This window comes from Oryza brachyantha, chromosome 11 (assembly GCF_000231095.2).
Source record: "Oryza brachyantha chromosome 11, ObraRS2, whole genome shotgun sequence".
Taxonomy (NCBI): Eukaryota; Viridiplantae; Streptophyta; class Magnoliopsida; order Poales; family Poaceae; genus Oryza; species Oryza brachyantha.
This window is the reverse complement of record NC_023173.2, coordinates 13,365,965-13,390,145: the sequence shown is the minus strand read 5'-3', so window position 1 is coordinate 13,390,145 and position 24,181 is coordinate 13,365,965. Positions and strand designations below refer to the sequence as shown.

The following is a 24,181-nucleotide window of genomic DNA, read 5'->3' as shown; positions in this document are numbered from 1 at the left end:
GATACTCTACATTTACCATCCAATATTCGGATGACTTCAATTGAAAAGAGAACATTACAACATTTCCTAGTTTCTGATTACACCACAATATGGTAGCAGAAAATTAGTGTCGGGTACAATGTTACATTATAACAAAATATCACTGCTTCAATACCGGGTTAATTCTGACAGCACTTCAGTAATCAATCATGTCAACAATGCGAGGGCAACTAGCAAGCAATTATTGGAAAACAGACAAGTTACACGGGACAGCTACATACTGCATTACATCAGCAGCACATCACAGCTAGCTGCAGCTACATGGAACTATATTTACATTTTACAACACCAGGAGAACTGCCCTGTTAGTGCATACAATCAAAAGATGACCCTGGCTAATCCTCATTGTCATAGTCCTCATCCTCGTCAACTTGCACAGTAAGATGTCCAAAACCAGATGGTCCAACGCCAATGTTTCCGATGGCGTCTGGCATAGGCCAATCTGGCTGGTGGTCATTTTTCGTTTCTTCCACCTTCGAATCTGCAGCTGGTATAGCTGCAGCTGATGGGGCTTCCGCTGGCGGCTGTGCGCTTTGAGGTATGCTATCGTTGCCATGGATGGTCTCTGGGACAGTCTCCTCCCCTGGCAAGGGTTCACCTTGTTCAGCAAACATGCTGCTCTCATCCTCAAATTGTACATAACCAACTTCCTTTCTCTTTGTGGGTGGTCGTCCTCGACCTCTACCTCGACCTCTCCCACGTCCCCTGGGACTGATATTTGCACTTCTTACAGCCTGCAAAGCAATTATTCTGTTACCAACTAGCCGGCGTAAAAACCTGTGCATTATGCAATGTGGAATACCATTTTGCTTGATCGAGATTCCTCATTCTCTGGGTCGCTTCCATTTGGCAAGGCTTTTCTGAAAAATGAATTCTAAGCATTAATAAGGCGCAGTTAGTTGCTACAGTAAACCATGTAGTCGTTTACATTACATGAATTTACCTTCTTCTGGGTAATGCTCTATCATCTCCACAAGAGTCAGCGCCACCGAGGTCTGGTACCTTGTTGACAACCTCAGTTAGGAAGTCAAAAGAACTGTACCTTCTCACACATTGCTTTCTGAATTATATATGGCAATTAATCACTTAAAATACGAAGCTGAAGCAGCAAACAAAAAGTAAATTGTGCAAACAGTTTACAGAGAACACAAAAGTCTTCTTCACTTCTGTAGCTAACAAAGCTCAAAATTGGACACCACGTAAAGAGCAGAGGACACTCATATAGCCATACTCATGGAATACTAGGACTTCCATGGCATGTATAGCATTCATGGCTTGGTATTGTTGGTGTAATAGGAGTGTTGTTGCAACAATGAGTTCATTGTCATCGTCCAACAACGAAGACTCCAACGCAATTTGCATGGCCAAGCTGCGGCGATTCATTAGTGGTGTGGAAGTGGGTGAGCAAACAAGGATGAAGAGCAAGAATGCTGCGGTAGAGAGGTAGAAAAACATCATATATATATGGTTGCAAAATAGATGTTGGAAACTAGCCGTTGTAATATGGAGAGTTGAATATGGAGAACCTGTTGGAGTGTGTTGGAATATGATGAATTATGAAGAGGGAACTAGTCGTTGGGATATGGAGAGTCTATTGGACTGTGCAGGAATATGGAGAGAATCTTTGGACAGGATGGCCAAATGGAGATATGAAAAGCCAATTTGATACCTCTCTTGGAGATGATCTAAGACGAAAAGCCTAACCAATCATCTGTATAAACCTAAATAAAAGCTCAATTTAAAGCCGAACACATGGTAAATAAGTTTGACGTGCTTGTTTAGACCCATAAGCAGGATCATCTTAGTTATAGTTTCAATTTGGAAGACATGACATCCAAATCTCCTAGAGCTTTGGGAAAAAAAAATTCTCCTACAGCTCAGGTAAAGATACCAAAATGTTATCAACTTGCTGTGAAAAGCATATATACCAATTTCAAATTGGTTAAACAGAAGAGTCAAAACTGACATTTTCTTTCGTATTTTAACACTCGATTCAAAGTATATTGCTTTAAAGACAATATAAACCATAAATTCAGCATAACTGAGTACATTATCATTCAAGATAACCAAATTTGACGGGTGCAAATTACAATAGAGAAAATCATCCTTCGTTCCAGAATAATAATTCATCAAATACGCTGCTATACTTCTATTAAATGCGACAAGCTTTTCATAGGTCACAAAAAAAATGACAGACAGTACATCACTCCATAAAGGCACAAAATCATAATGATAATTTTAAGAAGGCACTGGTATAGAACTCACAGGTGGAAGGAATTCAATGTCTTTGCACCACTTTGCAGTGTAATTTCATAAGTTCGGTCAATTAAATCTTGCAAAAACAATTCAAGGGCCCTTGCTGCATGTAAAGAAACAAGAATGTCAGGTATTCAGGTTATATGCTTTATCACGGCAGTAACTAGAGCTGTAACAATGCAAAAAGAAATTTTACCCCAAAAAGATACATCATAAGAAAAAAAAATATCCACAACACATATTTATCATACAAGAAAGTATTTGTATCAATAAGTGCAACAGAAATGAGATGCAAAATGAATACTCCCTCCATTTCACAATATAAGACTTTCTAAACTTGCCTAGATTCATACAGATGCTAATGAATCTAGACATATATATAAATTATATACATTCATCAATTGATGAATTTAGGCAAATATAGAAAGTCTTACAATATGAAACGAGGTAGTACATTCTAGTGAGCAAAGGGCAACGTCTAAATATTTGACAAAGAGAGAACTTGTCGCTAATTCAGCTTACTGAATGTAAGCAAAAAATTTGACAAAGAGTAGAACCCCTAGGAGAATAGAGCAATAACACAACAGCAATACCCAAAAAGAAGTATAGCACAGGTTGCTGCCAAACTTACATACTAAAACAGGCACAGCTAGTGCAATTTTGCCAACGTCCTCATCAGCTTGCATGATCTTTTTGATCCGTGCCTGCCACAACGACAACAAAATGATTCTACTGTTCAAAACTAGGCTATATTTAAAATATACAATCCTCCAGCATGCGATTAATATATCAATATATAGGGAACACAAGGGGATGCGCATCCTATATCATGAAAAAGCCACACAAGGTGATGCTAAGAATAAATTTGAAGGAAAACCTAACTTTCTCTAATCAGTACAAGCAACATAAAGAACAAAACTTCCAGTAGTCTGTATGGCCACCAAAAATACAGGCATACAGTCCAGTGCTGTGTCACATGAAAAGGTATTAAAAAAAAGCAAAGCAAGACAGAACGATGGGAGTATTCAGCTAACATTCATACACTGTACTCTCCCCCCAAAGGATACAAGCCTATGTAATTAGAAACTCTGGCTGCTGCATCTCATGACAAATAGAACAGTACAACGAGGATCCCAGCAACAATAAAGCTCACGATATATGCCACACAGGTCGAATTGCACTGCTTAAGAACTTGGGAAACTACCAAGCAGACCATAATTTCATTTCCTAATTCTTATCACCAGAAATAGTGTAATACAAGCTCGGATGTTCAGGACATCCGGTGAACAACTGCGCACGGTAGCAGCAGCACAGGATCAGAAATCCAGCCCGCTTGACGCGCATCCTGGACGACCGAGTGCATCACACACTAGCAGACTAGCTACGCAGGCTGCTGCTCCTTTAACGCGAGCCTTGCACCTACCAGAACTAATTGTGCTCGTCAGCGCGCCTCGAATTCGAATAATCTTTCCCTCCACCAAAACCAAATCAAACCAAACCCAGTAGAACCCCATACTCCACCTCGCATCTCTCCATCCACCACGACCAGAATAAACTCAAACAAGTGAAGGTAAAAAAAAAAAAAAAAACAGCTCCGGTCCCGGCGCCGCCACGGGGACGAAGCGGAAACACGGAGAACACCCCAACCCAACCCCGGTCAACGGCGAGATCCGCCGGGCAGGAGCCGAGATCCGCACGGCGGCGGCGGCGGCGGCGACACCCGCACCCACCACCCACCACCAGATCGGATCACGGGGCGCCGCAGCTGCACCCCCAGATCAGAGAGACAGAGACAGAGACACAGAGGGGGAGGAGGAGGAGAGGGCGCCTGCAGCTGCGTACCGCGGGGAACCGGGTGCCCAGCTTCTTCCTCATCTTCTTCGTCTTCCTCCTCCTCCTCGCCTCCGCCTCGGCTCGACGCTATCGCAGTCGACTTTTTTTTTTCCTCGAATTTTTTTTGGACGCTTCGATTTCTGCTTTTGTCTTTTTTCTTCTCTCGTTGCGTCTTGCGTGCGCGACCACGAGCACGAGCACGATGCGTTCGTGTCTTGTGCTACTGCACTAGTGCGACTTCTTCTCGCGTCAGCACATGGCGGGCCGGGTGGGCCGGAAGTGGGACCTGTTCGGCGGCCCATTCAGGCCTGGGAAAACAAATCATGAGAACGTATTCAGTCTCAATGGATTAATTAGGTGGCACATCAGAATATTTGTATGAAACTAGTCTTATGGCCATGAAACTTTTGAGCACTGTTACCAAGTCCTCAGTAACACGGTGAAACTTGCATTGAGGGGCTCATGCAATCAAACACGCAATCAGACTTTCAGTAGTAATTAAATATTTTATTTAGCTTTAGAAATAGTACCATGAAACGTTGCTTATGTATCGTTTCATCGAGTTAGCTGTTTTGCAAACTATATAGTGAAATTAAGCATTGAGACTAGCCTTAATAGCCAATGAATCCTATTTCAAATAACTGTCACGATTAGCCAACATAATTTTTAACTTTAACCATCAATAGACTTTAAGTGGTTAGATTATGATGTATAAAGTTTTATGATTATATTTACGATCCAACACACTTTATATTGGAATACTTTTAAGTGTGTGTGTGTGTGTACGAGTGGACAAATATTGTTTACGAATTGTGTCTAGTGACCGGTACTTAAAAATTGAGTATAAACGTTTGATGATCAATAAAGAAGAGAAATGGTTACGATCAAATTTTTGTAACTTTAGACATCGCCAACTTTTTAAATGTCAAATATTAACTTTGTTTCATATTATAAGATATTGCAAAAACATATAAAACATATATATTGATCTAGGGATAAATCTAAGTATGACCAAAAAACATCTTATAACATGGAACATGGATAGAGTAAGAATATATGCATGTTAAACTTAAAAAGAATGGAATGTCACGTAGGGATGTAAAAAAGAACTTGACATCCCTCGTCTAAAATAATTTATGTAATACTCACAAAATAATTATACACTATAAGTGATGAACTAATCAAATAACTGTCCAGCAATACAACGTCGCTTCAAACTACGGGAATACACAATCGAAAATTCAGATAACAAATCTGATATTATACATAAGCTGATGGGAGATACAAGAATCATCTGCGCTAATGTTTAACCAATGTTAGAGCTAAATAATATGTTCCGGCAAACATGCTTAAGCATATAAGTAAACCCATAAGTTAAACTTTTGAACAACTGCCTCCATCCACGCAAACAGTCAACCTGGTAAAGCCAACATGAGATGCACATGCATGGTCAGAATTACTTGTTTCGCAATCCCGCCTTAAGAGGCCAGCAAAATCAATCGCTGTCATGTTCAGCATCTGCAGAAAGCATAGCAGTTTAATTCAGAGAAGAGGTAAATGTGGGAATTGCTAGGAGTGCGAAATAACACTGTAATATACCACTGGATGCATTAACAAATGATAATATATATGACAACTGATGACAGTGAAATTGAAATGTCATGCATTTTACCATCCGCAGATCCATTGCCAGCTTCTCCATCATCATTGTCACCATCTCCACCCTCCACATTTGCCTCCTCATCATCGTCATCATCTTCTTCGTCATCATCATCACTATCAGCTACTATTTTAGGTGTTGGGAGGGGTATGAAACTCGATGTACTTCTCCGACGAGAACTTGTGATAATATTGCTCATGTCTATGCCCTCGAGTTCCTTTGCTCTTTCCTTTCTTTTCTTTACGGCTTTAATTTCTGTGCAAAGAAAGCATAGCTATGTGTGTCAAGTTATTATATAGCGCATAAGCATGTTTTAAGCCATTTATACACAGCTTTATACACCAGACATAAATGAAGTAATGAACATTGAACCAGCTACAAAAATGGCAGATAGGTGATCGCTGATCAGGTCATGCCATTCCATCACAATCAACAGTAATATCTTATTATTGGAAACACACACCTTCTGTAATAACTAAAACCCACAAAAGCAGAAAAAAACAATTAAACACACGATTTCCTGCACAAGTTATTATAAGCAATTCAACAATGAAGGAACCTTTTTCAGAGGGATTTGTCGACAGCCCTTCTTTTTCAAGTATATCCTCCAACTCCTTGATCAAACAGGCTTCACGCTTGTTTTCAGGAGCCATCTTTACTCTCCGGTACACAGAAGGTGCAATACTAGTTAAAATAAGGATATATCAGTAAATTTATCATTTGAAAAATCCTTAAATCTTCATATAAGCACGCAGAAGTACCTCATTCCACATGATTTTATAATTGACTTCAGCCGTTCCACTCGTTTCCCATAAGCTGGAACTAGTTGTTTTTTCTGAATATCAAGATATAAAGCAAGTTAACTAACATTACATTTAAAAGTAATCACATGCTCCAGAACTTGCACTAACTACCTTGTTGTCTTCTTCAGCTGAAGAATGCGAACTATCTTCTTCTGTTGACCCCCCCTGCTCTTTAGTTTTATTTGAATCTTTTTTGGCAATTTTTTTAGACTTTGGACTTGACAGTTGTTTATCGACTGTACCTTTTTTCTGCCTCTTTACAGCTTTGCCCTTTTCAGCCTTTGTCTTTTTCGGCCTTGTATCCTCATCGCTATCTCCCCTCTCACAATGGCTATCATTTATTTCAGAAGTATCAGAGTCTTGACGAGCTCTTTTAGAGTTTTTGATTGTCTTCTTGCCAGAATCCTTACGAGATTCAGTTTTACTATTTTTCTTTGTCCCGTTTGCAGGTTCTTGCAGAATCTGTCACACAACAAATTAATGAAAGGCAGCGAGTTCAATTTCTTAATCCAAGAATCAACATGCATCTGATCTAAACAAGCCCATCCTCTTAATGCTAACTTTTAAACTTTATACTTACATTGTCTAATTCTGTAGTAATAAAAGACTTGTAAGCATCCAAAGCTTTCTTCTGAAGCTTGAGGTCTTCTTCTAAAGTTCGACGAACTCCTAGTAAAGTAAGAGTTCTGCATTGTTTTCATTTTGTGAATACATGCTAAAGCTGAATGGTCAAATGCACTGTGAGCAAGTAAATCCGACAACACACAAGATTTCGGTAGCAGCATCTGTATAATCCAGACTACATACAAAATTCAAACCAGAATCAAGTAAAATACAAAATTAACATGATTGGACATACTTAGCAAGTAACCACATCCTTAGGGGAAAATATGATGGTATATCCTTAAAAAATATCTTGCCAAATCTCCAAATATTAAAGCAAAACAGTCAGATTCTGTATGGTAGACTCTTTGATACGTGCCATATATTAATCATCAGCACCTAATAATTCATCTCAAGATAAAAGCATACAGTATAATCAAATCCTAGATTTCCGTTTACCCCAATTGCTCCATGACTCTAAATAACTGCTTGGTGTATGATCCTGTCCTATATAATATTGGCTCTTCACCACTCTTAACAAGAAACTATATGTTTTGAGAGCATAGAGGCAAGTATGCTTTGTAAGACTTAACAGCTTTAATTGATATGTTCCAAATGAATATTCGGATCACCGCAGACAAGTCCCCATTCATTTTTAGATGGTCCATATAAGAATGGCTTCATGGCCTAATTTATTTTACCAGCATAAAAGCATAAAACGCATATGCCCCCCACAAATTTGTCACTCGGTGTTGCATAGGTGAACATGCCATAATCTACCATGCAATGAAATCTCTCTGCTCACTGCTCAGATCACAGTTTATCTCTGCTTTGATCCCTTCTCACCACAAGATGTGGAACTAAAGCCCCGTTCGTTTGCCCAGGTTAGATAACTTACCTCCTCGTTTTCCGCGCGCACGCTTCCCGAACTGCTAAACAGTGTATTTTTTGCAAAAAATTTCTATAGAAAAGTTGTTTTAAAAAATCATATTAATTTATTTTATATTTTTTAATAATTAATAATTAATTAATTATGTACTAATCTATTACTACGTTTTCCGTGCCAGGGATAAGTTAACTTACCCTCACAAGACGAACACGGCCTAAATGATTTCTGTTATTATAATACTCACTCAGGTTACAAAAGGTTGACCTTGTTTCTTTTGGTTGACATATATTACTGTCCCAACCTCCAAGATGAAATTTTAACCATTTTTGTTTCAGTGTCAGAAAGGTACAATGTACTGTTTTGAGGTATCTGCCTCTGTCATCTAGTAGACTTAGATAATTCTAGAAAAAAAAGGCATGATTACATTCAAGAGGAAGACTCTTTACAGACTACATGTATGAGGATTCGCCGATCAATAAAATCTGAGATGATAATTTGGATTGCTTAATTAATTGTTAAGTTTCAATGATAAGCATAATTTAAGAATGGCAAATTGAGGGCACATACTCTGAGTTCTCTCTAAAATATGAAGCCCTTTTGACAATAGCATTTTTTATCATAGCTTCACTAATATCACTGCCAGAACCATGATCTTTGTCTCCCTCCTGATCTCTTTCTGTCTCACTGGATTTTGCCACTAGTTCATCAGAATTGGAGGAAATTTTGTTTAAGTCAGGTGTAGGCTGGGCATCTTCTGATTCTTCTTTAGAAGAATGATCATCTTTAGCTTCAGCCTTCACCGGTGCATTATTGTCTCCATTGTCATCATCAGAACCAGAAAAGACCTGTTTTGTGAGCACCAAAGGAAAAATTGAGTATTACTGAGACCAGGGTTCAATAAAGTTTGAAAAATCCAAAATACGAGCTAACATGTTTCAACTGGGAAGGTATAAATATAACGGAACAAGTTTTCTGAACTTCAGAAGTCTAAATAAAGAATCCTATTTCCCAATTACATAAACTGGGTGAAGAAAGGTTCAACCCGCAACAACAGTTTGACTGTAAACACGAAACAAAAGCTTGAACACTTGAAATATGGTTTTCATAACATATTTGTAACAAATATAGAGACAGATTCATCATTCACTATAGTCTCTGTCTAAGTTCTATAAAGACCCATGCATCTCCTGCTTACTAATGATGATTTGAATGTATATTCCTAAAAGAAAAAGATTGTCTCAACATAAGTGAGCTTAATATATTTCAACCTCAGAAATACTGATTAGGAAAATACTTGATTTACAAGAAGCCGAGAACAGCTATCATTGGAGTCATAAAGAAGGCTAGATGCATGTATGGTTTCAGATTACCTTCTCTGTTACTCCCATGCCCGAACATAAAATACATCGCAATACCATATCCTCCTTAATAAATGGAGGATAGCTTGACCACTAAGAAACTATCTCTAAACAAGAAATCCTAAAGATATGCAAACAATCATGATAAACTACCAAATCTTGAGATATGCATGCAGGCTCCTAATTACAACATGATCTTCAAAAAAAAGTCAACTGTCTCGTCTAGGTATGTACTGCCGTAACAAGAGAACCAGTAGTAATCAGATGAAATGGTTAACATCCTCAATATCTGTTTCTGCAATAGTGTGTCATATAGTAACTGTTCAGCTGGTGACAATAGGATCTTCCACTCAGCACAAACGCATCATCCTAATGTATGCTGCCATGTCCACTCCCAAGCTAATATATATGAAAATTGAAAACTGAAACAGTGCTAGTCACAAATTCACTAGTACAAATTAATGCACTCAAGTAGGAGAATTTGTTTCTGCAACTACGTATTTGTGCAGCAAGTGTTTATTTATATTAGTATTGGCAAAATATGTTATGTTTACTCAGTTTCCACATTAATGTCCACCGTACCTTGTCTACACATTGCTTTATTAACTTTTTATGGGCATCAAGAGAATGTTTCTCCAAGCCCATGTCCTTCTCCAGTGCTCTCCTTACACCTTCGAGGGTCAAGGAGCTGAAAGGAAGAAAAAAATATATAAGCCATCATGTTCCTGGTTGTTGACTACAGTAATAAATAAGAGATCTAGTGAGCAGAACAGGTTGAAATTTTTGATAACGAGAAGAAAGTGTCAGCCTCTCCTGACCGCAGAAAAACAGGGAGGCAGCAATCAAGCTTGATCTGCAAAAATCCATATATATTTACCACCACTTATTCTAATATCACCCACTCAGCCTTTTTACCCCTTTTCATAATGGTCAGATAGCTAGAGAGAGTGAGAAACACAAGAAAGCTGCTGCCCAGCCATTATTATCCTTAAATAGTTGAACAGTAGTACAAGACTGCTCTTGCACATGGTTCTTCGGAATCCCGCAGTGCGAGATAACCAACCGTACATTGTCAGCAAATACTGCTGAAATAAGCAGTACACACCAACTCCAGAATTGTTTGTTTCGTTCCCCCGCTAAACCCTAGGGGCTACTGCAAGGCCGCAATGGATGGAGGCCATGGAATCGACAGCAACCCTTGCTTCTACTCACAAACCCTACCCCTACCGACCACTGCAGCAGCAGAATTTTTTCCGGAAATCGGAAATTGAACCCATCCAGCCATAAACCCTCCCGGTTCGAAACCCCCAAAAGCGGACAGCCGCAAGCAACCAAACCAGACACCTCAAACCCTAGGCCCCGCCGGAACCTCCCGCGGCGAGGCGGCCAAACCACACGGGAAACCCTAGAAGCGTCCGCGTAGAACCCAACCCAAAACCCGACCAGCCCGAGAGAGGGAGGGAGGGAGTAAGCGCTCACTCGGCCTGCTTCCTGAAGTCGGGGAGGCGGGCGCGGAAGGCCCTCTCGATCTCCGCCTCCCTGCCCTCGCCGGCGGCGTCCGCCTCCATGCGGCGGCGGCGGCGGCGGCTACCGGGTTGTGCTGTGCTGTTCCGTCGCTCGCGCTCCCTCCCTGTGCTGTGCTGTGCTGCGCCGCGCCGCGCCGCGCCTCGAGATTTGCTTTCCGCAACGAAAAAGTGCTGAGCTACTGCCGTAGTAGTAGTTTCCTGTCTCGGCAACCAGGCTACCCAGACGAAAACTACACGCGGCTCTGGTTAATGATTGGTCGGGCCGGAGCGGGTTGACCGTACTCCTTCCGTCCAAAGTATACTTATAATTTTTTGACTTTCGTCTCATTTAAACTTTTTTGTGATTGGTAGTTTTGTTTTTATTAGATGATAAATTATAAATAGTACTTTATGTGTGACTAATTTTTTTCTAATTTTCTGAAAAATTTTTAAATAAAACGAATGGTTAAACGTTGAACACGAAAACTGAAGAATTGATTTTTTTAAGGAGAGAGTAGACTTGAGTTCGGCTGGGTTTGAACGGGTTTGGGATGCTTATTTCCTTTCCACTTTTTTAAGTCTATATTTAGATACTAATTAGAAGTATTAAATATAGACTATTAATAAAATCCATCCTATACTCTGGACTATTTCGTGAGACGAATCTATTGAGTCTAATTAGTCCATATTAGCGAATGTGATGCTACAGTAAACATTTGCTAATCGTGACTTAATTAAGCTTTAAAAAATTGTCTAATGAAATAGTCTTTATTTATGCATTTAGTTTTATTATCAGTCTATATTTAATACCCCTAATTAACGTACAAATACCCGATGTGACAAGGGACTAAAAAAAAGTCTCTAGATCCAAACAGCCACTTAGGCTATAGACTATCTCAGTAGAAGTTTCGTGGAGATATCATGCACATTAATTAGATGATATGTCAATATGAAAGAGAATATTTGTATGAAACTATTAGAAGATAGAAGGAATTTGTTTCATGGCCATAAATTGTTTGTGCACTATTACCAAATCCTCGATAGCGTAGTAAAACTTACGTTGAGGGGCTTGAGCCGTTTCATACCATCAAACTGTCAGCAGTAATTAAATATTTTATTTAGCTTTAAAAATGGTACAATGAAACGTTACACTGTAAGTATCTGTTTCATGCATCATTTCATCGAGATAGTTGTGAAAACTGTGTAGTAAAACTGAGTATTAAGACTGGCCTTAGGAGACGTTAAAACATTAATTATCCGAATATCTCTATCGACACATGAGCAAATATATATAATAATATGGAGGATCAACATGCAAGCAAATATGATGGTACGGAGGAGCGAGGAGGAAAAAAGAAAAGTTATTACCACGCATAGCACCTACTTAGGATCAACTCTTAGTTCGTATTTAAGAGAATTTTGTTACAGACTACAAAAGTATATGATGATAATACAAAATATTACTATATTAATTAAGAAATCATATATGACTTAATTGTCCCATCTTTTTTTTGTTTACGTTGATTCGTATGAGCTAAAATTTAAATATTTAACATTAAATTTGAAGTTGATTTTTGGTTTTATCAACGAAGTTTGTTTTTCAGTGTGGAATACCTCTACCAGGGGTATCTATAGACTATGCATGTACGTATAGCAGAGTGTTTACCGAATAGTAAAGCAATTATATTTGTATGGTATCAACCGGAGTTTGGTAACTGTCGAATTGCATGTTGCATGTACCGGGATTAGGATAGATCTTAGCATCATCAGATTATGACTCTATCTATAAGTGCTATCCCCACTATATAAGGGGGACAGAGGCATCTCTCATGGGGGATAGCGAGACACACGACATATTCAGATCAGCTATTCTCTAGTTGATCTGGACACAATCAAATACAATCGCCAAGCAGGAGTAGGGTATTATCTCGTATATCGAGATGCTAAATCTGGGTAAATCGTCTTCTTCTTTATCCTAACCATTGAGTCCCAAGCTTGATAACTACCACATAGTTTTATTGCCGATCCAAGTCGTCGACATTAAGCATTGGCTTTTAGATAGTTAAGAATACATATAAAAAAAATTATTCACAAATTCTTTTTGCAAATATACCGTTCTTTTTCCATGAAAACACAAACAATGATCTTCAAACTTTTGTATGAACCCTGAATTCTGTGTATCGATATATATTGATTAAAAAACTATATTTGACTCTATTTTTATAAACAACTTTCAATCAGCTAATAAACACCTAATTTGGTGCGTAGCCAAACAAATAGGAGCGACACCTTTTAATCACGCTAAATCTTTGTTGTCCATCGGTTATTATTTCGGCCGAATGTTACAACTGTGTTACGTCACTCTTATTTTCATGTAGTACTGGTTTTATTAAAACTATTGTCAAATATTATCACAAAATTGATCAACAAATTGTTAAGACACATTTTTATGTGGTGTGCCATGTGTCATACCTATGATGAATTGAGGTATGGTGACCTCATGGCACTATTGTCGGTCGAGCGGCCTTGCGGTCAAGACCATGTCATGGGCAAGATAAAAAGTCACGTGTAATGCTTCTCCGGGAGTGGCACATCTAGCACTAGAAATTACTATGCATAGGACCAAGTTGTACGACTTGCGTACGACTAAATTGATCAACGGCTGCAACTCTTTGATTGATCGATGGTTACATGCTTTTAGTCGTAAGAAAGTCATACAACTTGATCGTACGCATAGCAGCACTCTCTGCGTTACATATCCCTACGCCCTACGAGGCCTCCTGCTTTCATGCTTTTAGTCATACTCGTTCATCCCAAAATTACTTTTTCGTTAGTTTATCTGTCCAATATTTAACTATCTGTTTTATTTTAAAAATAAAAAATTTAAAAAATTACTCATGTATAAAGTACTAATAATATTTTATCGTAATAAAATTATTAATCATATTTTTTTATATAAGATGAAGAGTCAAACATTATTATATAAAAGACTAAAAAATAAACATATTTGGGACGGAGGGAGTATTTGTTCTTTTAAGCTATACTCTCTTTAATTCGATAAATTTTGTCGTTTTGGATAACACTGCAGCCAAAATTTTCAAACTTTAATTATTAATGGCTTTTAAAATATTTAGTTTAAAAACACTAGAACATTACATATAAATGAGTCTTAAAAATATTATAATAAAAGTACATATTTATTTAAATATATGTTTGTAGATAATCATAGTCAAATATATATTTTAAAAATAGTGTCATTGTTCAAAACATTATGAATTATCAAACTGAAGGGAGTAATGCATTGAAAGTCATGTGCGATTTTTTTCTAGGCCAAAAATTGACTTAAGAACTCGAAGATTTTTCCAACACATTTTTTTTAAAAAAATCATACAAAACAGTTTACTTTCTCCAAATAGCCTTTGAAAATCCCCTACTCCTTCTGTCCTAGAAAAAGACAATCTTTTGATTTTCGTGTTGAGTGTTTGACGATCCATCTTATTTGAAAATTTTTCGATTTTTTTTAAAAAATAGTCACACATAAAATATTATTCATGTTTTATCATTTAATAAAAATAAAAAAGTTAATTATATTTTTTTAAATAAGACGAAGAGGCAAACATTGTATCTAAGACTGAAAAATTGATTTGTTTTGGGATGGAGGGAGTAAACCGCAAGAGTAGCTTAGCTCAACTAGTTAGCTTCTTTGTGGTCGAACTTATCCATCACGAGGTTGATTTTCTAACTAATTATTCTTTGAGTAATAGATGATGTACTTATTGATAGCTAGGTGCACGTGATGATTTCACAATCTCAAATTTTGATCGGTCTAAGGTTTGTTTGGTGGAACTTAAGATTCTGAGAAGTAGTTGGTGAGAAGTCAGCCTTTTGGGATTTGGAAAAGCTGAATTTCCCACCTTCTGACTTCTAATTTATTTTTTTAAATTCTACAACTCTAAACTCTCAGAAGCTGAGTGTTGTTTGTGAGAGTTTCTAATTTCTGTTAGAAGCCGCAGGTGCAAAACGCTCCCCAAACAGTCCCCTTGTCTTTGAAGGTGCTCCTCGTAGTGATATAAGTGTGTGTAAGTAACTATCTGTACTTTATGAGCATACACATTTGTTATGTTTTTCTATGACAAATCCCATTTTGCTGGCTCTATAAGAACATGGCTAAATTTTGTTTATTCAAATCTCAATCTAGTTATTTGTGTGAAAAAGATTCCATCTCTAAATTGATACGCGCATTTAGATGTATACTCCAACAAACTCTTCATTATCACTATTTAAATTCTAATGACTTTTACCACTACTGAAATTCTAGAAACTCTAATATCTCAACAAACTCTCCATACCCACTTTATATTTCTCCAGAAAGTGGGAGCTCATTCTTATAGGATATACAGATAGCCATCTAACTTTGTGGAAGGAAAAAGTACCAGATTTGATCATTAAGGGGGCAATTTTAGTTATTCAAATGGCATATTAAGTCATATGAGTAGTATTTTGGAGGTCACTTTTTTAAAATAATTGTTAGGATATGGTATAAAGAATCATTTGAGGGATACAATTCACGTTCAACGATATGAATCACCGATTCCTAATCCGATGCCAAATCGGATGCATAGTTGGTTCAGGGTTGCTACATGCTCACAATTGTTTTAATATAATTGCTAGATTTTAGCTTACAAAGTTGTTTTATCATTTTGTTGGAGATATCCTACGTTCTACACCCATCTCACCCTGCAAACGGGGCAGGGCGGGACAGGCCAACCTGGCACCTATACCCTCAGGCCCTATTTGCTTTAGAATCATGACCCTTCCCTTGTTGAGTGGGACTGAATCCGATCCTTTTGGTATGTAGCTGGGCCATTTAGTTTATAGTCCATGGAAACAAGCCCGGGTGGCCCATTTAGTTTATAGGCAAGGGAAACATGCCACCGTCAAATGCAGCAATATTTTTATCCAACTAAATAAGTTAAAAAACATATGCATCGATCATTTTATCATTTAATTGAAATTGTAGCTCATTGATTTTATATAAAAAATGCATTTCAAGTAAATACGTTAAAAACGCACACTTTCATATATGAAGCATCACATCACTACTTATGTAACCTTCCACAAGCAAGCATGACACTAAATAAGTTACATAAATTTCTGTTGTGCAATGCAAATCAACAACACCAAAATTGCAGCCTTCCAGGATATCATCCACAAAAATCAATTGAGCATCACAAATATATGGGTATCAGATTGATCCAAAAGTAAATGCAACCTTCCCGAACTGGCCACTGCCGCCACTGTTCGCTGAGCACGAACCCTAAGTGTAAACGGATGCACCTTACTACCTTAGTGTAAACGAATTCGACCTCACTCTGTCCTAAAAGTTAATGGGCCAGCCGGCACGAGAACCTTTTGGTGCCACATTTTAGGGCGGGTCTGGTTCCTCTGCATTACTGCAGAGTGACACTGTTCATGTGAGTGGTACAGTAAGGGTGCGTTTGGTTGGTGGTTAAGTTGGGATAGAATATGACCACCATATTTTTAGGGATATGGTAATCCGTATTTATGTTTGGTTGGATGGATGAGACGATCCAATGTTTTGTTTGGTTGGATGGACGAGGATAGATGGGATGACCATATTTAATTACTAATAAATAATAATATTAATTAATCAGCATAAATATTATCCTAATTAGTACAAATTAACAATAAAATATATCTATCATCACTAATTAACACTAATTTAAACTTGTTAATGACTAATTAATAACAAAACACACTAATATCACTAAACAATCACTAATAAACACCGTTAGTGAAGGTGGATGAGCTCATCCAGCCAATTTGGCCGGATACACCCATCCAACATCTTCATGGAATATTTCTCTTCTGGGCTACCCTATCCAGCTTCGCCCGTAAACCAAACATAACAAAAAACTGGGCGGCCATCTCTCATCCAGGCAAGTCCAGCCAACCAAACACACCCTAATTTAATGCCATGAACAGTATCAAAACTTTGAAACACTGTTTATTACTGTATCAAGTACTATAGCACTAAATATCATCCATCCATTTTGATCCAACGGTAACAAGATATACCAAATTCCCATCACTACTGCAGTGGATCTCGTCCCTTTTAGGGCCGACCCGCCCCCTTGCAGCCTGGCTGACACCCATCATCCTTGGAGGAATGGAGGATATAGTTCGCCTTCGATATTCTGAATCGTCGATTACCAATCCGACGGCAAATCCGGCCTGCAGTTGCTTCTGCATCACAAGTCACAACCAGTCGTCCCCGCTGCTGGTGGGCCCCACGGCCTAGGTTTTCCTCATCCCCTTCGCGACCTCTCCCTCCCACCTTTTTCTCCCGGCCTCCGTCGCCATTGCCGCCTCCTCCCTCCCGCCCCGAAACCTCTCGTCGGCGTCCAATCCGCCGCCGATCCTCCGGTGTCCTCGGTCAGATCCGCGGGATCTGGGGGTTCCGTAGAGGGCGTCGCGGGAGGGGCGGGGCTGTAGGCGTAGCCTTCCTTCCGGTCGGATGCCGCGCGACCTGTCGCGGTCGCGCTCCCCGCCGCCGCCGCGCCGGCGCCGGCGCTCGCCGTCTCCGCGGTACCACCGCGGGCGTAGGCCCCGCAGGGACCGCAGCCCCAGCCGCAGCAGCAGGTCCCCGTATCGCTCCTCCTATAGGTGATCACCCCCTGCCACACGCCACCGCGAATCTGGCGCGGCGTTTCCTCTTTTTTTCCCCCTCCCCTTCGTATCCATCCTTCCTTTGTAGGAAGGACCGAGAAAAAGCGATGCTAATTTGATGATTATTCTTTATTTTGTTGGGTAAATGTTACATACGGTGTACTGTAATACAAACTTGATCAATGAAATTGGAGCTTTGATTCTCCTCCTCGTGGTTGTTGGATCTATGGATGTCTGGTTTACCTGATTATTAGAAATTGTTAGCTTGTTCTGCTACTAGCACGCTTCATGCAATAAACTCAGCACTTGTACATTGCCAAAGCATCAGTTAGTATAAATGTATAATGGAGAAATTTGGTTAATTTCCTTTGTAACATAGTCGTGAAAGTTGATATGGGATATAGGAGCCGATTGGGTACTTTGTATGATGTGTAGTCAGTTAGTCACTGTTTAGAAAACTCTGGATTAGATTTCCGATGAATTCAATCTATTCAGAACTTCCATCCAATTTTTTAAGTACGTCATAGTCTCATTCGTAGTAGACCTTAGCCATCCAATAGGATTGATCAAAGTCAGGACGTCAAAGCAGTGATGCACGCCCTGGGTGCACCTGTGCATGCCCTACATAGTTCACTCTTCACTGACTCCTATTACTGCGCCATGTTTGGCAGCGATTATTTGAAAATTGCTTAAATTTGCTACCAGTCAGCAGTAGTATCACTAAGTCGATGTGGCTAGTTGCATCTGCCACCAGATACCAGTGGTATTCCACAAAAAAAGGGAGATTAAGTAAAGGATTTACTGAGCTCTTTCTTTTGCCAATAGAGTGGTGTCTTGAGAATCTATTGATTCATCTCACTGCCCCACTCTTTTTCCCTAATCACAATTCATAGGCATCTCCAGTGATATGGATGATCAAGCCATCAGAGATGAAGCTCACAAGTTATTGAGATAACAGCATAGGAATACCATGCCACACCGTGCTGTGGAAAGTATTTAGGATATTTGAGCTACAGAAGCTAACATGGTGTGGACTTTAGAAATGTAGGACATGGCAGGCTGGGTTTATATCTGAAGATGCTCCTGCTAAGTTGCTTCTTTCATCCAGGCAAAATGAGTTTTATTTTCCAATACCTGACATTTTTAATCTTCAATATAATTAAACCCCAATGATGTAATTCAAATTCCCTTAGTCAAACTAGGCCCTGGTGGTATTGTTTATGTTCTCATTCTTATGTAGAGACCACTTAAATTTTATATAACCATTTTGTATCTGGACCAAGAGTCAGAGATAACATGTGTGAGGAGTATACATAGTCGATGAACAGATAATCCTTACCATATAGACATAGTACCTCCTTATTCTGCATTGCTTGTCTGTATGGAGTATGGACTAACAATTATTCCTTCGATAAAAAGCATGGAACCTACAAAGATTTTTACTCTATGCTGTGTACATGTGGAATGCTCCAAAGGTTATTCTAACAATGTTTGAGGTAACTGCTTTCGCTCAATGTTTAGGGCTCCTGTAACTTGCAGTGATGCACTTTTCAAGTTACTGTACACCTATTTTGTCCTCACATCAGTAATCTTTGTATTGTAGAAGGAAGAGCCCTTCATCTTCCCCAAGACGTCGCATTAGTCGTTCTCCATCTCCCAGGAGATACAAAAGTCGGTCTCCATCCCAAAGACACTACAGAAGAAAGAGGAGTCGGAGTGTCACTAGCTCTCCAGTTACCAAATCTCAAAGTCCTCATGTTGGGCGTGGGCCAGCAGAGAATAAGAATCCCGTTGATAAGCAAAGGCTAGAAGAAGAAAAGAAAAGGTGGGGAGTATCTGCTTTGCTATGCAGAATCTACATTATACCATCTGCCAACCAAACTGTTTAGTATTTATTTGTTTTCCCATACCTCATTTTACGCTGACAGTGTGTATTCATTAATCAACATTTTTAAAGTCCTGTCAATTATATTCCTCTACTGCTGTTCTACCAGAATATATCTTGAGGTCAGCTCTTTTGATTATCTGTGCTCTAAATATATTTTTTCTGCACACACTAAGGCCGCGTTCGGCAACAAGACTGCTTGCCCAGATTTCCCTCTTTTTTTGTGTGCATGCTTCCCAAACTGCTAAACGGTGTATTTTTTGTGAAAATTTTCTATAGGAAAGTTGTTTTAAAAAATCATATTAATCTATTTATATTTTTTCAATAATTAATAATTAATTAATCATGTACTAATCTATTACTACGTTCTCCGCGCTAGATAACTTACCCTCATCTCCCTCCTTACCGAACACAGCCTAAGAAATTTTAGTTATTTTATGAAGGATAATGATATTTTTAACATGACATTCTTGATTATTTAATTTTGGCAACTTTTCTTTAATGAAACAACTGCATGAACTCCCAAGGTGTTATGCCCTCTTGTTTTTGTTGCATATAATTGTTGTCTTAAGGTGTAGAATTCTAGCTCTGATTCTCTGAAGAAGTCACTATGATGGGCAAAGTGCAACGGCACTAAGAGGATTTTCTGTGTTAATTCTGTGTGGATGGCATACAATGTTCTTCATTCTTTCCCATCAAATCGTTTAAGCTATTATGACATATAATTGTTGGCTTCCAAACAAGGCAGTTATCCTCATTTGCCAGCTGTTATGACATTATATTGCTTTTTGCTGCTACTATGATTGTTTGCTAAAGGCTGCCATTCAACATATAGATCAATGAACCGAGTCACTGATTCTGGAGAGTCCTAATTCTCTATTATTATGAAGTATGCTGTTTCTTGTTCTTTCTGGAATTTCTTTGGGTCAAGGAATTAAGCAGCGAAGGATTGCATAGAAAACAAAAAGGAACAAAGGATGGTAACTCTTACCAGTTCTATTGATGACTTTGTGTGCTTAGGCGCTCACCTTTGGTTCATTTTTTGTTTTATGTGAAAACAGTAGTATTTTTCACTATTGATCACTCTGTTGGTTGGCAAATCTGAATCCTTTTGTTTAATTCATTAGGTTGGTTTTTAAAGTTCACTTTGGTTCATGCTCTCTATATGGCCCAATGTTTGGCTGTAAATCCTCTTCATTTGAATTAAGTCATCACATGTGGCATGTGATCTAACCTGTCATAAAAATGTGTTTAATATCGTTTATAATTCCATTAACAAGTTGTAATGACATTACTGCATAATTGCTCTAAAGTTTGTTGACTAGATTTTCAGCGTGTGAAAATATGATATAGTTGGAATACTGAAGTGTTTACATGATTAGTTCTAAACTTGCCACAAGTTACTTGACATTCTTCTCTACAGGCTTTTCTGAAGGAAGCTACTGCTGTAGTTCCGCTTGTTATATTTGATGATGCAATTGGTGATCCTTTATCTACTCTTGACCAGTTTTGATAGTTCATTTTTTGGATCTGGAATCGTACTAGAGGTATGCCTGAAATGCATTAGCTTGTATTCAGAACTATGCCGATGAAGGCAGAGTTGATCATAGATAGAGTTAAGTGTAAATCTACGGTTTTCTTTTGGCTGCTTTTGTTGGCCATTAAGATTTGAAGAAGGTTCCAGGCATAGGGTATTCTTTGTTTCCCAAAGTAGACTTCATTAACTTATATCAATTGCAGGCGTCAAAAAGAAGTTGAGCTAAGACTATTAGAGGAGGAAACTGCAAAAAGAGTTGAGCAAGCTATTAGGAAACAAGTTGAGGAGAGTTTGAATTCTGAGGAAATCAAACAGGAAATACAAAGACGGATTGAGGTAGGGCGAAAGAGGATACATGAGGAGGTATTAGTCCAAATTGAGAAAGAAAAGGAAGCAGCCCTGGTTGAAGCTAAGCACAAAGCGGTAAATGTCCTGTCCGTGCTCATCTTCTGCTCTTTTGCGTTAGAACATTATTACTCCATTGATGAAACTAAAAGGCCATATGGAATTTTTGCCGAGATCAATACTGGATCGTGGATGGAGGAGGATACCATAGTACCTTTTCCTGTTACTCAATTGTTCGGTTGTTTTCACAATACTGCTGCAGAAAGCTGTAAATTGAATGTCTGCCTATTCTTTTCTTGTTGACACAGGAACGCGAAAGGAAAGAGCGAGAAGAACTAGAGAAAAAGCTCGAGGAAGAGCGGAAGAAAGCTGAGGAAGCTCAGATGAAGGAAGCAATGAAGCAGCAGCAGAAAGAGCTAGAACGGTACCAGGAGCTAGAGAGGCTCCAGAAAGAGAGGGAGGAAGCCATGAAGCGGAAGCAGATGGAGGAAGAGCAGCAGAAGCAGAACCAGATGAAGCTGCTGGGCAAGAACAAATCGCGCCCAAAGCTGTCGTTTGCGCTTGGAATGAAGTAGAATCGGTTTGCCTGGAGAAATTTAGTGTCTTAGTCGATGTGTATTTTGTATCAGCCTATCTCTGTCTGAAACATCTCTTGCTGGTAAATCGTGCAAACAGATTTCATTGTGGTAAGAAGGAAGTTCTCAAATCTTTGGTGTTGCTTATTATGTTTGCTGCTTGGCTAAAGGGACATGAACGGTTTGAAAATTTCCTAACCGTACAGTACCGTTTCCGAAAACAAACATAATGACAATATATTTTCTGATCATTTCCCTTTTTGAAATTTAGTTTTAAAAAACTATCAACGTGGTATCGAGGTTACACCTTGGTATTTAAATTCATAAATATGGAAAATTTTGACTGATTCATAAAAAATAATTAAATAATAGTATTGTTTCCGATCATTTTCATTTGTCGGCTGTACATCTATATATGTAGAGGTCGCTTGTTTAATTCATTTGATAAAAAAGTTAGTATGTTGTCACACAGTATCTAGATTATTCACAAATAGATTGTGTCGAAATATTCTATTTTAGTCACTTAAGTCATCAATTTTTAAATTTTGAATTGGTTATATTCTATTTTGCAAATACCTTATTGGCTCTGAAACCATTACATTAGTGAATGAATGTTTATATTATGATATAAAAATTAAATTCTAGCCGCATTGTTAGAATGCAGGATTGCTGGGAGTATTGAATGATTGTTTGATGATATATTTGTAAAACAAAAAAATAAATTATGAATAAAACTTTTATATGTATTTTCTTAGCAATCTAAAAGTTAAAACTGAAAAATAAACTTCAGTGAAACCCCCAAAATCAACTCTAAATTTTAGGTTAAAAATTTAAATTTTAGTTTATAAGCAAAAAGATAAGCAAAAAGATAAGATTTATATCTGTTGTTACACATGCCTGTGGCAGCCGGCAAGTTGTAATTAATCGGTATGGCAATTTATCGTCTCATTTAAGTAGTATATAAGTCGATGATCTGTCGTTCAAAACCTCGTAATCTGCTGAATGAGTTATTTTCACATTCAAATGGGTTTCAATAAAAAGAAAATGGTGCAACTAAAGCAGCGAGAATAGACATAACCAACAGTTCTATGCTCTCTCTCTCTCTCTCTTTAGAAGTGTTTAGTTTGATCAATTTTAGATAAATTAGTACTCATGTAAATTGACCTCCATATTTATGTGTTAACACTACTCCTAATACCTGCAACAATCGTGTATCTTCATATTTACTCTGGTTATTTCTAAGTTCTATTATCTCTGCTACCCAAACTGCTTTTATCCCTGCTAGATTTATTTTAGAAGGAGGTCTTATTTTACATGAGGTGTCACATGATACGCATACTAACAACCTCCCTGGGATTATCATTTTGAAAAAGCATATGATAGAGTTAGTTGGGAGTTTTTATTTGAAGTTCTTCATAGGAAAAATTTCCATCCTATCTGGACTAAATGGATAAAATCTTGTATTACAGGTGGGAGAATCTGTGTCAACATCAATAGCTCTAGAGGTGAGTTCTTTAAAACTTCAATGGGGCTTCGACAGGGTGACCCTCTTTTCCCTCTACTCTTTAATTTAGTAGGTGATGCTTTAAATAGAATGTTTGAATTAGCAAAACATAACAAGGTTATGTCTGGTTTAGTTCTCATCTTTTCCCTGGCGAGCTCACACATCTTAAATATGCGAATGATATCATTATTTTTATTCCATGTATAGATTCAGAGATTATTACGACAGTTTCTTTTGTACTGCTATATGAAGAGATGTCTGGTATGAAAATCAACTATCATAAAAGTGAGGTATTTTCTGTGGGTTTATCTAGTGAGGATGAGGAGAGAGTTACAAATACGTTAAATTGCCCTGTGGGAGTTTTTCCTCTTAAATATCTAGGACTGCCGATGAGTCCTTTCAAATTAAAAGTAGGACTGCCGATGAGTCGTTTCAAATTAAAAGTGGCTGACTTTTCTTTTAACACTCAGAAAATTAAGAAGAAATTAAATATTTCTATTATAGTGGGAGATCTATTCTCATTAATTCTTGTCTATATGCTATTCCCTCTTATGCAATGGGTCTGTATTTCTGGGAAGATGTTGTAGATAAAAAAAGATACCAAAATCCATTCATGCTATTATTGACTCCGTTAAAAGTAGATTTTACTAGGAAGTTGTTGCAGATAAAAAAAAAACCATATGGTTAGATGGGCAAACA

The 24,181-nt window shown here is 38.2% G+C and overlaps 3 protein-coding genes across 4 annotated transcripts; 1 reads left to right on the top strand and 2 right to left on the bottom strand.

Annotated features, from left to right (window-relative positions):
• Window positions 1-16: 16 nt before the first annotated feature.
• LOC102708657 (dr1-associated corepressor-like) lies at window positions 17-4,258 on the bottom strand. Its single transcript, XM_006662930.3, has 6 exons — window positions 4,138-4,258; window positions 2,927-2,999; window positions 2,305-2,398; window positions 983-1,099; window positions 842-899; window positions 17-773 (listed from the first exon to the last, which is right to left on the bottom strand). The coding sequence occupies exons 1-6, from the start codon at window positions 4,168-4,170 to the stop codon at window positions 375-377; spliced, it is 774 nt and encodes a 257-aa protein (XP_006662993.1). The 5' UTR covers window positions 4,171-4,258; the 3' UTR covers window positions 17-374.
• A 978-nt stretch (window positions 4,259-5,236) lies between these two features.
• On the bottom strand, window positions 5,237-11,154 carry LOC102708935 (protein starmaker). Of its 2 annotated transcripts, XM_015842650.2 has the most exons (10): window positions 10,921-11,154; window positions 10,024-10,129; window positions 8,651-8,928; window positions 7,172-7,277; window positions 6,834-7,053; window positions 6,703-6,743; window positions 6,550-6,623; window positions 6,348-6,472; window positions 5,801-6,043; window positions 5,237-5,646 (listed from the first exon to the last, which is right to left on the bottom strand). In XM_015842650.2, the coding sequence occupies exons 1-10, from the start codon at window positions 11,007-11,009 to the stop codon at window positions 5,624-5,626; spliced, it is 1,305 nt and encodes a 434-aa protein (XP_015698136.1). In that variant the 5' UTR covers window positions 11,010-11,154; the 3' UTR covers window positions 5,237-5,623. The 2 variants fall into 2 exon arrangements, with proteins under 2 accessions (XP_015698136.1, XP_015698135.1); XM_015842649.2 differs by having other exon boundaries at window positions 5,239-5,646; window positions 6,703-7,053; window positions 10,921-11,151.
• A 6,156-nt stretch (window positions 11,155-17,310) lies between these two features.
• Window positions 17,311-22,109, top strand: LOC102712675 (uncharacterized protein At1g10890). Its single transcript, XM_015842606.2, has 4 exons — window positions 17,311-17,633; window positions 19,240-19,461; window positions 21,262-21,481; window positions 21,712-22,109. Exons 1-4 carry the CDS (start codon window positions 17,485-17,487, stop codon window positions 21,976-21,978), a joined length of 858 nt encoding a protein of 285 aa, XP_015698092.2. The 5' UTR covers window positions 17,311-17,484; the 3' UTR covers window positions 21,979-22,109.
• Window positions 22,110-24,181: the final 2,072 nt, after the last annotated feature.

Bases quoted from the DNA above. Each gene is read 5' to 3' on its own strand.
- LOC102712675 (XM_015842606.2), top strand. From the start codon at position 17,485: ATGCCGCGCGACCTGTCGCGGTCGCGCTCCCCGCCGCCGCCGCGCCGG. The intron at 19,462-21,261 runs GTGGGGAGTATC...TATCAATTGCAG, and splicing joins CTAGAAGAAGAAAAGAAAAG to GCGTCAAAAAGAAGTTGAGC. The intron at 21,482-21,711 runs GTAAATGTCCTG...TTGTTGACACAG, and splicing joins TTGAAGCTAAGCACAAAGCG to GAACGCGAAAGGAAAGAGCG.
- LOC102708657 (XM_006662930.3), bottom strand. From the start codon at position 4,170: ATGAGGAAGAAGCTGGGCACCCGGTTCCCCGCG. The intron at 2,399-2,926 runs GTAAGTTTGGCA...CTTTACATGCAG, and splicing joins AGCTGTGCCTGTTTTAGTAT to CAAGGGCCCTTGAATTGTTT. The intron at 774-841 runs GTATTCCACATT...ATTGCTTTGCAG, and splicing joins AATCTCGATCAAGCAAAATG to GCTGTAAGAAGTGCAAATAT.
- LOC102708935 (XM_015842649.2), bottom strand. From the start codon at position 11,009: ATGGAGGCGGACGCCGCCGGCGAGGGCAGGGAGGCGGAGATCGAGAGG. The intron at 6,624-6,702 runs GTAGTTAGTGCA...CTTGATATTCAG, and splicing joins CAGCTGAAGAAGACAACAAG to AAAAAACAACTAGTTCCAGC. The intron at 6,044-6,347 runs GTTCCTTCATTG...TTCTTTGCACAG, and splicing joins GACAAATCCCTCTGAAAAAG to AAATTAAAGCCGTAAAGAAA.